Genomic DNA, 12,554 nt, shown 5'->3' on the forward strand with positions numbered 1-12,554 from the left:
CGGGAGAAGGAGAGAGATGGCCAAAGCGTGACCACCTTTCTTCTTCCAAGGGCATAACTGAGAGGAGGCTATCACTGCCCATAAAAGGAAACCACATTCCCTGGGCTTCTCTTTTTCTTTTCACACACTGATCCTCACCGTTTAGCCTGTGATCAATTAGGCGTGTATCTGAGCCTTGGTGGGGAGGACACTCTCCTGCCACCTACGTGATGCTGTCCCCCCCTCCCCCGGTACCACGTACTGCTCTGGGGGGTCCTGAGACCGAAGGCGCCCTGGAAGATATGGCGTCCAGCTAGAAGAGTGCATTATCGACATTTAGCTGCAAAGTGACTATGTATCCACTACTGGGACTTCATTTGCTAGTCTGTTTCTCACCCCTGGTTATATCCAGCTGTGTCGTTCGATACGGCTGGTCAAGAGGCTTTGCCCATGAGACCAAATGACATCATCAAATTATTCTAATAATACAAAGCCAACAGTTAATGCCAAGGATTTGAATATTAGGTCCTTCTCACTTTCAAAGGCTGAAGGAAAAATTAAAATACAAATATTAACTCTTCTTGCAAGACCAAAGGAATGAATGGACGCCCACAATAAAATTTTCTTGCCATCGTGAATTAAAAGTCCAAAGACGTGCTTCTGCCGTCCCTGTCCCATCACCTGCTTCGGAGCCAAGCTCTTGGTGGCACGGCGTGGTGTGGTCAGGAAATGGGCTACCTGAAGGGAGGGTTGAACAAACACATCAATGCATCAGGCATCATGGGACCCAGCTTTCTCACTGCCAGAGGGCTATGCGATGGAAAGGAGGTTGTAATGACACCACGGTGTTGGGTTGGAATTGACGGTGTTGGTGTGAATTTAGGGTCTTTAGATGTAGATATTAGATTAGTTGGGATTCTCCAGAAACAACAGAACCAGTGTGCATAGAGAGAAAGCGAAGAAGCGAGAGGTTGATTTTAAGGAACTGGTGCACATGACCAACTGGGTTGGTGTTACAGTTCAGGTCCCAAAACGGTCTACTGACAGGATTCCCTCTTCCTCTGGGACCTCAGTCTTTCTCCAAAGACCCGAAGACCTTCAACTGATTGGACGAGGCCCACCCACATTATGGAGGGTAATCTGCTTTTCTCAGTCTGTCGATGTTAATGTTAATCTCACCTAAAAAACACTTTCACAGCAACATCTAGACTGGTGTTTGACCAGATCTCTGGGTACTAGGAAGAAAGCAAAACCCAAAACAAAAAATAAAATGCCCCAATTCCCGCCTAATCTTACCCATCAAGGTTCCTGTCCTCCCCACCTGTGGTCTCCCTTGGATGTGGCATTCTGTGCTGGGGGAGATGGCTTGAAACTGGCTTTCTTTTCTATCTTTCTTTCCTCTGTCCAGTGTTGTTGCTGTTATTTAAGAGTTAAAAAAAAAAAAAAAAGCAGTGGAACTTTCCCGAGAGTTTTTCTCAAAGGAGAGAAACACGAGACGGGAGACCAGATCGGAGGGGTGGTGAAGAAAAATAAAAGCGCCTTCCGCTTGTCTCCTCGTGAGCCCAGCTCATTCCATAAATGTTGGTCGAACATCAGAAACATTCCTGGAGATGAAGAGAAATGAATCCAATGTGTTTGGGCCTTACAATTATTTTATGAAATGTCAAAAGTGAAACTTTTTGTTCTTGCAAGGAACTGCGTGACCCTCCCTGCCCTGAAGTCCAGAGGGACCGAGCCCTTCCTAGAGGCAGGCTCCCTGCTGAGTTTGCACAGCATCTCCGCCCAGTTCCTGGGGGCAGATTTTAAATGAGCGTCCAGGGGTGGTTTGTGTCATGTTAGAGAGGAGACTACCTGGCCAGCTTTTCAGAAGCATCTTTATTTTGGTGTTTTTTATAAGTAAAATAGGGGCGCCTGGGTGCTCAGTCTCTTAAACATCGGAGTTGTGCTCAGGTCATGATCTCACGGTTGGTGGGTTCAAGCCCCAAGTCGGCCTCTGTGCTGACAGCTTAGAGTCTAGAGCCTGCTTCAGATTCTGTGTCTCCCTCTCTCACTGCCCCTCCCTTGCTTGCTCTCTGTCTCTCAAAAATAAATAAAAACATTAGAAAAAAAGTAAAAAAAAAAAAAGTAAGAGAAACCCAGGGGCATCTGGGTGGCTTAGTTGGTTGGGCGTCTGACTTCTGCTCAGGCCATATTCTCACGGTCTGTGAGTTCGAGCCCCACATTGGTGTCTGTGCTGACAGCTCAGAGCCTGGAGCCTGCTTTAGATTCTGTCTCCCTCTCTCTCTGTCCCTCTCCTGCTCGCACTCTGTCTCTCTCTCCCTCAAAAATAAACATTAAAAAAAATTTTTTTTAGATACAAGTAAAATAAATCCAGCATATACTGAACATAAAAAAAGCAGTGAGAAAATAAACAAATAATAAATGAAGTGACCCAAGAAGCACGTTGGTTGACAAGATACAGGAAGAACACAGCAGTGGAGAGCAGGTGGGCAAGTGGGGTGCTAAGGCTTCCCAGAGGAGTGGCATCAGGGTTTGAATGACAAAACAGATAGAACGATATGAAATTCTAAGATGTAATACTTACAGGGAGCTGATCGTGTTGTGGACACTGTTCAAAATGGTTTACGCACATTAACTTACTTAATTCTCGTGGCAGTTTAGGTATTGTTATTAACCCCATTTTACAGATGATAAAACTGAGGCACAAGGCACAGGCACAAAGCTACTAAGTGACAGAGCTGGTCTGCCAACACAGGCTATCCTGTCCTCCACAATCAGCCTTGTTCTTTAAAGTCACTCAATTTAAAAAGCTGGTATTATTAGGGCACCTGGTGGCTTAGCTGATTGGGCGTCTGGCTTTGGTTCAGGTCATGATCTCACAGTTTGTGAGTTCGAGGCCCGTATTGGGCTCTCTGCTGTTAGCTCTGAGCCTGCTTTGGGTTCTCTTTCTCTCTCTGCCCCTCCCCGCTCTCAAAAATAAATAAAAAATAAAACATTTGTTTACAAAGCTGGTATTGTCATTTTGATTGTTCTGTCTTCCCTCTTTTCCATTGTGCTGTATTACGCATATGCTGATTTTTACGTTAGCACTGTGTAGGTCATGTTAATGTTCTGTTCCTAGCTTGACTCTTAATTCTATCATGATATATGATTCTCCTCAGGTGACTGGCGTTCATTATATATTATAGGACAATTTTAGTTTGTAAATCTAACTCTGAAATATAATATTAAGTGTAGTGGCAGATACGATTAGGTTTTCCTGTATTTCCTGTTTGTGCATGTGCTCAAATATATTAGCAGTGAACAAATGACAAAAATAAAATAATTCTGTAAGTCTCAAAAGGGCCCCATATGAACAATAGGATTTTACACATCAGGGTTGAAAATGAGATTTTTTTTTAATGTTTATTCATCTGAGAGAGAGAGAGAGAAAGACAGACGGAGCTCAAGCAGGGGTGGGCAGAGAGAGAGACAAAATCTGAAGCAGGCTCCAGGCTCTGAGCTGTCAGCACAGAGCCCAACACGGGGCTTGAACCCACAAACTGTGATATCCTGACTTGAGCCGAAATAGACGCTCAACTGACTGAGCCACCCAGGCGTCCAGAAAATGAGATTTTTATATGCTAGAAATAAGAAACAGCATTCCTGGGGCTCCTGGGTGGCTCAGTCAGTTGAGCGTCCTACTTTGGCTCGGGTCATGATCTCGCGGTCCGTGAGTTCGAGCCCCGTGTCGGGCTCTGTGCTGACAGCTCGGAGCCTGGAGCCTGCTTCGGATTCTGTGTCTCCCTCTCTCTCTGCCCCTCCCCTGCTCATGCTCTGTCTCTCTCTCTGTCAAAAATAAATAAACATTAAAAAAAAAATTTAGAAAAAAAAACAGCATTCCTTTTTTAAACATTTCCTCCCAGTTTGGTTTTGCGATACAGTTCTTACTGACTGTAAACAGAGGCCAGTCCCAACAGACTGTGGAGAAATGGCGCTTCTATTCAAATGCAAACAGTAAAGCTGATCAATAACACTGATGAAGAAATTGATCAGTGGAGGTGCTAAAACTATTTTGAGTTCTCAGTAAAAGGGCGTATAATTAGAATCGAGGACTTTCAAAACACAAAGCATAAACAGCTAATATCATGTGAAGAAAATTCACTTTGAATGGCTATCAAAACATGCTGATTAAGGGGCCCCCGGCTGGTTCAGTCGGTAGAGGCATGTGACACTTGATCTCGGGGTTGTGAGTTCAAGCCCCACGTTGGTTGTAGAGACTACTTTTTCAGAAAAAGAAGTAAAACAGGCTGATCAATACAAAAATAAACCACGATGTTCCTATATTGTCACAGTAAGACTTACAAAATAACAATATATAATCTTTCAGGGAGTATAGTAAGACAAACATCCTCATTCTCAAGGTGGAGTATAAACTGAACAATCTTTTTGAAAAGAAATTTATAAAAGGAGTCAAGGCCATCAATACCTTCATATGCTTTGGCCAGGAATTCTACTTCTAAGGGTCTCTGTCAAGAAAAAAATAATTAGAAATGCAGACAGTGATGTATATATAAAGATTTGGTATCATGGAAAACTTAAAATATATATAGTATGGTGAGTGTGTAAATTATGGCATTTCTGTGGAGCAGAATGTTATGGAACCATCAGTAACTACACTCATGTACAAGGTTAATGGTGTGGGAGATGCTCACGATATGAAGTCAAATGAATTAAAATAGGGGCAACACCATTTATGACGCATTGTATCAACTCATAGACAAATTCATTTCAAACCAATTCAAGAGTATGTTTTTCATTTGCTTTCTTTTTGATTAGGGTTATCAAAAAACAGCGTATGGGGCGCCTGAGTGGCTCAGGCGCTCGGTTGAGCGTCTGACTTCAGCTGGGGTCATAGTCTACAGTTCGAGCCCCACCTCAGGCTCTGTGCTGACCGCTTGGAGCCTGGAGCCTGCTTGGGATCCTCTGTCTCCCTCTCTCTCTCTCTTTCAAAATAAATAAATAAACTTAAAAAAAAAAAAACACAAAAAAAACCCAGCTTATTCAATTTTTTTAAGAAAAGCAAAAACATGGCTGTTTTTTCATGCAGAGAGAAGTAAATGATATGCTAGAATTACATAATTTTATAATGCACATGGACCCTGAAGATGACTTTCTCATACCTAATGGTTCATCTTCCACAGCTACCCACGGGGGAAAAAAAAAAATTCAGTCGTAACGCGTCTTCCTCTGCTCTGGTCTCAGTTTCCTGATTTTTCAAATGGAGCCTCATCTGTCTAGATGCATGGTCTGCAAACCTCCTCTGTGGGCGAAAGAAAAGGAATGGTATTTCTCTCCACATCCACACCAAAGCACTGGGGGAATTAGTGACACCATTGAAGTTTACGGCTCCTTTTTACATATTCAAATGTGCGCTACTTTCTTTCTAGGGGAAGATTGAAGTAGGACGTTCACACCACGATGTGAATTGACAATTAAAGTTTAGTGTTATTACTTGCGTGGCCAGTGCAGTTAGAATACCACATTATGCTTTGTGTTTCATAGGATAACGATGTGCTGTATTCTGTGGCACTTGAGCGTATCATTCGATATAAATATAGTTACTTACTGAAAATTGTGTGCAAGTTATAAAAAGAACTTACAAGATAGTAGCTTAAATAAAACATGAAATAGTTTTCGCTTGGTGTCTGATTTTCTAATGCCCCTTTTCTCCCTAGCAATTCTTTGAGGTGGAGGAAGAGACTTTTGTGAAAGAATCAGCTACTCTCAAAATGAGTAATTTGTTAAAAAGACTGAAGGAGAGAGAAGAAACGATTAAGGAGTTACGAGAAGAGCTATGCCAATATGAAGAGTCTAGATTTCAAAAACTTGTAAGTGTCAAAACAATGAATAATTAATTTTAATACAGGTAAATAAGGCTATAGCTTTCCAAAAGTTTGGGTTAAGAATAAAGGAAATACAGGTGGTATATCTTGGGCATCTCTCCACAACATCAGCCAGTCCAAACTTTTCTGCTCAATGGCATATTCCAGAAAACCCATAATAGTTATAAATAGGAGCAATATAATTGTATTCAATTTTTATTCATAATGGAAATAAAATAACCTATCTCCCACTGCAAAAATTTTCCTCCCCTCGAAGAGCACGTAAATAGATTTTTGTTTTAATTTTGAAGACCCCGGCCCTGTTTTGCTGTTCTGACAGTTTGAAAGACACAAAGCGGTCTCCCTGAGTCAGAGGCTTCCAGCAAGGCCCTTGGAACAAGAGAACTTCTGAGGAAAAATCTTGGGGAGGGTTTTCCCCCGGTTCTCGTCGCAAAGGGAGTCCGAGGCTGGTTTACTACTTAAACAGAGGACTGGTGGGAACAGATATGGAAAGAGAGAGAACAGAGAGGCTAAACTCCTGTCAAGGAGGAGAATTGGAAAGTGTGGACATTGAGGGCGAGTTCATTGTCACCTCACTGTGAGCCAGTGGCCGTGGCCCCACGGCAGTTCAGAGCCATACAGGGGTTTTCATTAATGGATTCTAAGAACAAGAAGCTGATTGTTTGAGTAGGAGAGGCTCGCAGAGAGGCCGGAGGAATAACAATCTTTTTGAATATCAACTGGCAGGCACCGCATGCCTCACCAGCGGTATCTTACCTTGTAGCTAAGTTTACAGCAGAGGAAGCAGAGACAGGGTGGCTAAGTTACTTCCCCCAGGCATATGGCTAGTAAACCAGTGAAGATAGCATGTGAACCAAGGTCCAACTGAATCCAAAGCCCACAAAAGGAAGTGGGGCTCTGGGCTCCACAGTAATATGTCAAGGTTGTAATTTTCAAAATTAACTAATTAGTATGTACATATAAAATAGACTATTATCATAATATGTTATTATAATGTACTAGTATATTAATACTTATGGATACATCCACCTGTAAATATCGACACACGCATATACATGCACAGAAAAAGCCTGAGAAGTTAGGTACCAAAATGTGAACACTGGGGGGAAACACTTGCTCGTTGCTGGGCCCTTTAAGTGCAGTCTATAATTTACCTAAATCCCGCATTGGTGTTCTTATTTAAAACGCCAAGTTTAGAAGAGATAAGGAATTGAACTTACATGATTCTAAAGGATTTCGTTTATTAACTGGTGAAGGCGTGTTTGCTTTGTATAATCCATTAGGATTCTTTATGTTCTAAAAAAAACTGAGTATCTTCTAAGCAATGTAATTGTGGAGTGTGATTAGCATAGATCTAATAAAAACGAATACTAATTCTTTTTACATCTTCTGATGGCTTTGGAGGAGGCATATCCGGTTCCTGCACTTACATTAACCTTTTCCTGGGTCTAAATCTCGTCTTTTTAATTAATTTTTAATTAATTAATTAACTTTTAATGTTTATTTTTGAGAGAGCGAGAGAGACAGAGACAGAGCGCGAACAGGGGAAGGGCAGAGAGAGAGAAAGAGAGAGAGAGAGAGAATCCAAGCAGTCTCCAGGCTCCGAGCTGTCAGCACAGAGCCCGATGCGGGGCTCAAACTCACAACCTGTGAGATCATGACCTGAGCCGAAGTCGGACGCTGAACCAACTGAGCCACCCAGGTGCCCCTAGTCTTACTTTTCGGAGATAATAACTTAAGAGAAAAGACTAAACAAACCGTAATAGTATCGGCTTTTAATCTTGCCTTGGTCAAAGTTATCCAGCATAGATTGGCAAAGTGATTTTGATCCATTCATTTCCCGTTTGTGAGGTGCAAAGCAATACCCGCTTAGCTAAAAGAGAGTTACGAGAAGGATACCTGTTGTGCTGACTGTGAATTGCTTTGAGCTCTTTGAAAAAAGGTGAGTATATACATTCCAGTTATCATTATGAGGAAATGCACTAGCCCTTATGACTGTCTGGTTTACATTTGGAGAAATGCACTGAACAGAACTCAGGACTTGGTGAAACCTTCCCAATTTGGTAATTGAGCTCCTTACACTAAGACATGAGGTGTATCTTGTAATGTTTACACTCGTAAGTGTTCTCTACCTGTTAATTGGTCTCTCTGATGCCCTGGGGAAAGAAGGAAGATAAGAATAAGTGGTAGTGGCTTTGTGGGGACCAGGGAAATGGAAGGGTCCACCCTGCTCTTGTACAAGCAGGTGTTCCCTGGCTCAAGATGGCATCCGGAGGCCCCGGGTTATTCCACTGTAATTTGTCCCCAGGGAGACGACCTCACAATTTCTGTAAACACCCTAAGATCTGAGGAAGGTAAGATAGTCCTGATTAACTAGGTGTGTACGTTTCTCTCAGCTCCTTCCGACTCCAACAAAATGCGTGACCCTGGTCTCCCACCTTGACTGAGGGCCAGGTAGGGCAGTCAGTAATATGGTGTACATTTCAGAAACATGGATGTGAGTGCCACAAAACAGATCGTGATTTGTATAAAATAAACCTATGGAGAATACCCCCACCTTTTTTTTTTTTTTTTTTAATCCTCTAAGAATAAGATTTCCTAAAACTCCCTGCCGCTTCCAGAAGAGGTCTTTTTTCATTTGTAATTTCATCTTGTGCAACTGCTCCCTCTGGTGGCACCAAGAAGCTTACGTCCCGGAGCCTCTGAAATCTGATTTGGAAAAATGAGTTTGGAGAACCAGTTGGGAAATTTCAAAGTAGCAATGGAGATCACTTGTTAAAAAAAAAAAAAAAAAAAAAAAAACAAACTTGAAATAAGCAAGCCGAATAAGGAGTATCTTTCCGTACTGCTGGTTTATTCCCACTGGCAGCCAAATCACATAAATAGCTTTGTAGTTAATACATATTCCGATTATCTCTCCAGAACTGTTTTTGAGGAAAATCTGATAAGAATGCGATCGCAGAGGGGAAAGTTTAATAAACAGCCGCCCTAAATCATACTTGTAACCAAATGGAAACCAGGCAAGAAAACTCTTCGACTTCCAGAAGTCTCCTCTCTCCGATCGGAACTTCCTGGGTGTCGAATATTCCTCAGAGCAACTTCATGCAAGGGCTGAGCCTCGTTTCCAGGTTTGGGCGCCATGACTCAACTGCGTCCTGCTGCAGTTGCCACGTGGTCACGCTGTAGGCTGACAAATCCCCGTGAGGACGGCCGAAGGAGGCCAGCGTGTACCTGGACGCGTGTGTGTGCCTGCAAACACGCGTGTGTGCTGCGGTCGCTTTAATTAGTTGTCGTTTTGAGAAGGCTTCATTTTTTTCTCACCTTAGCACGGATGAGCTGTGCCACCATTGCCCTCGCACCGCCCACAAGCGCACAGGACTGCTTGCTGCTGACGGCGCTGAAACAGAGCTGTCATTCAAGAGCCACAGCTCTGCAGGGCTGCACTGCCCCAGTGCGCCACTTTCCTGGTTGTCACTCACTGGGAGAGCACCTGCTCTTCTCCATGACTGTCATGCAGCACGGGCACGCATCAGCACAGCACAACACGCCCCAGCAGCAAATTGAGATGTCCAAGTATTATACGCGGAGCCTGCAGAATTGAGACACGAATAGGGCAGAAGGAAGACTGCTGAGAGGCACATGCAGGGCTCTGAACAGAACTCCTCAGACTTTATTGTGCGTAGGGATCACCCGCAGCTCCTGTTAAGATCCAGATTCTGACAGTAGGTCTGGGCTGGGTCCTGAGAGTCTGTTTCCCATACGCTGCTGGGCGATGCTGAGGTTCCCGGTCTGTGGACCAGACGTGGAGTAGCAAAGCTCTGTGGTGTGCCAGCCCTCAGACATGATTCTTGCAAGATCTGTTTAGGATTCTGAAACCTGGGAACAGTGATCCCATTCCGCACATCTTGTGAGTGTTCACCAGAGAAAAATAGTGCATGAGCCATGGCCTGAAGTCATACTTTTCACATGATAGAAAAACTTGACATCGGTGAGTTCCGTTATCAGTTTAAAATTCCAGAGTGATCATGGATCGCACACGATCTCTCCTCAGCTATAATGCAGCTGTAAATAGCGACACCTAGTTAACCACCTTTTAATGATCTCCATCCTTTTCAACCTTGGTTTATTAAATGCAGTTTATTTTAAAGAAGTCTTGTGGTTTAAATAAGCCAGAGCTAGTGGTGTGGGCAGATGGTAGAAGGAACCCCACCACAAAATCTGCCACTCAGAGTGTAACAGATGACCGTAGCAGCCCAGAACTATCCCTTTGTTCATTTTGCTAATGAGTGTCCTCATTGCTGTGGGAGTCTGAATAGTTAATTACGTGCAGTTCCTGCAGCTGACAGATGGTGGGGACAGAGCTACAGATTAACCTCACAAGAAGGAGGGGCTGTAGATGGACACGAAGGGGAAAACCAGTTGAATGTGTTTTCCTTGCTTCCTGCTTTTATGTGAGAATTTTAGAAAACACATCTAAGTATTAGCCGCCACCCCTTATAAATACTTTGTGTGATTAGTTCAAATAGTTCTTGTATAGTTTATGCTAATGGGTGCTCATGTAATCCACTGTGGGTATTCTTATCCTGCCAGTTAAGAAACCTTTGCTTAACCCTTTGAAGACAAATATTGTTTGTTTGTTTGTTTGTTTGTTTGTTTGTTTGTTTAAAAAGCCCTTTTAGCCTATAAGTACATTCTGTGATGGCTTCAAGTTGAACGTGTGGGACTAGAAATTAATTTATTAAGGAAACAGTGTTGTTTGTTAACTATTCGATTTGTTAGCTTTCCTTAGTTAAAGAGTGAGTTGGGCTCAAATGATTTAAATAAAATGGTGATTCAAAATCATAAAGATCTGTATTGGGTTTAGTGCAAAATTTAACATTGTGTTAAAAATTAACTCTCACAGAACTAACTTCCTTAGTAGGTGGCTTGTTATTTCTTAAGGGTTTATTAAATGCACTGCAAAAATTGCAGCCACTTATTTGTCTTTTGAGCCATTACGGCCACAGAGAAAAACATTTTAATAATTGACTTTCAGGTATCTGTGAAGTTAAAGAAAAATACAATTCCAAAAGGAAAGCAGTATACTGGGAGTATGCTGTTTTTGAGGAAAGGTTTTATTTTGGAGTATTAGCAATCATGGCATGCCTGCAGAAAGAACAGGTTATCATTCATCTGAAGATGAAAGGTCAAAAGTATTTCTGTCCTCTAGATGAATTTTGAAGGGAGGCAGATAGAACCTTCTATCTCTTGTAGCATAATAATATAACGACTTTTAAGCATCCTCCTTAAGATCTTGAGATTGCAGAGTCATTTAATATTTTCCCACCATGAAATATAAAGTTCTCCACCAGCTTCCCCAATCCATTACATCTTAATTTTTAAAAAAAAATGCGTGGCAGTAAAATCTAGACAGCCATAAGCGAGCATATTCAGATGTGTTTCAATAGCTTTGAAGCGGACAAGAAGAAGAAGAAGAAAGGAAGAGTAGCTTCCCAATAAGCTTCTATTGCGTAAGAAAAAGCCTCTCCCATAACGGACAAGGCGAGATTTAAACAAAAGACGCACATAATAAAAATGTAAATGAGTTTGCTTTACTAAAACTATAACTTTAAAGTCTTTTGTTGTAAGTTATCCTGAAACCTTCTTACAAGGTAATCACTGTTTGCATAGAGATTTAAACCGAAGTCTTCAATAGCATTCAACGCCTGCACAGCCCCAGTGTGACAGGCATGCAAAGCCATGTTAATGTTCAGAATGTGAATTGCCTCTGGGTGGTTCCTCCACGAGGCAGAAAACCAACTGTGTGGATATCCGTGTGCCTGATGGACTCCATGCGGCTCCCGGCCTGAAAACGTCACCACTTTGACATGTGATGTGCTCCTCATGACACTGGCGACGCTGACACCGGGAAATGCCACAAAGGCAACAAGCCCCCCTCCTTCGCCGTGCACTTTGCTACCCCCTGGCGCTGCCCGTCCCGGTCTCCCCAGTCTGCCTAGTTACAGGCGGACAGCACTTCAGACACACACAGAGGGAAGGGTGTGGGTGGGGGGGCCCCAGCTGCCTCCCCGGACACAGCCTCCGTAATGAATTGACCTGAATGATGAGGGCACACAAACAGTATGATATGCATTATTCCTGTCAATAAAATGTCCCCATGGGCTGTGGTCTTTGTACGGAATGTACCACAGCCTTTCTTCCAACGCGCTCTATTTAATCTCCTTCCTTTTTACTATTCATATTATAAGTGTGTAATAGAATTCAGAAAATTATATGATAGCTCTTCTGTATCTGTATTGTGTCGTGTTGCATATTTAAATCCTCGGCTCTGTGCTTAGAAGTACGGGATTCCCCATCTTTTCAGGACGCTTTTGCCAGAGAGACGGCTCTAGAAAGAGAGGATTTGGAGTACAAACTGGAAAACGAGAGGCTGCTTCAAATCGTTTCAGAGCTCGAAGAAGCAATCCGACTCAATCTAAGGGAAAATGCAGTATTAGGTAACATTTTACAGTCATCTTGGAGAAAAACCTATGCATCGGGCACTTCCTAAAATCCATAGCTCTATTTGTCCTTACCAAATGTACATTTGCTTGATCTGTACATTGTACATTTACAAGATCTGTTTGATTTTCACGGAAGATGGCATTCCTTGCTTGGGAAAGAGGATTTTTTTTTTTTTTTTTTTTGCTT

General features: G+C 42.6%; 1 protein-coding gene across 2 annotated transcripts in view; it reads left to right on the forward strand.

Moving 5' to 3' along the window:
• Positions 1 to 12,554, forward strand: part of CUNH10orf67 (chromosome unknown C10orf67 homolog) — a 165,367-nt gene that overhangs the window by 49,924 nt on the left and 102,889 nt on the right. For both annotated transcript variants that reach the window (XM_053895154.1, XM_053895153.1), the window contains exons 5-6: positions 5,697 to 5,849; positions 12,229 to 12,361. In XM_053895154.1, coding sequence (XP_053751129.1) covers positions 5,697 to 5,849; positions 12,229 to 12,361 — 286 coding nt within the window. The remainder of the gene's footprint in view (positions 1 to 5,696; positions 5,850 to 12,228; positions 12,362 to 12,554) is intronic.

Source organism: Panthera pardus, unplaced genomic scaffold (genome assembly GCF_024362965.1).
Source record: "Panthera pardus isolate Hobbes unplaced genomic scaffold, ASM2436296v1 HiC_scaffold_6, whole genome shotgun sequence".
NCBI lineage: Eukaryota > Metazoa > Chordata > Mammalia > Carnivora > Felidae > Panthera > Panthera pardus.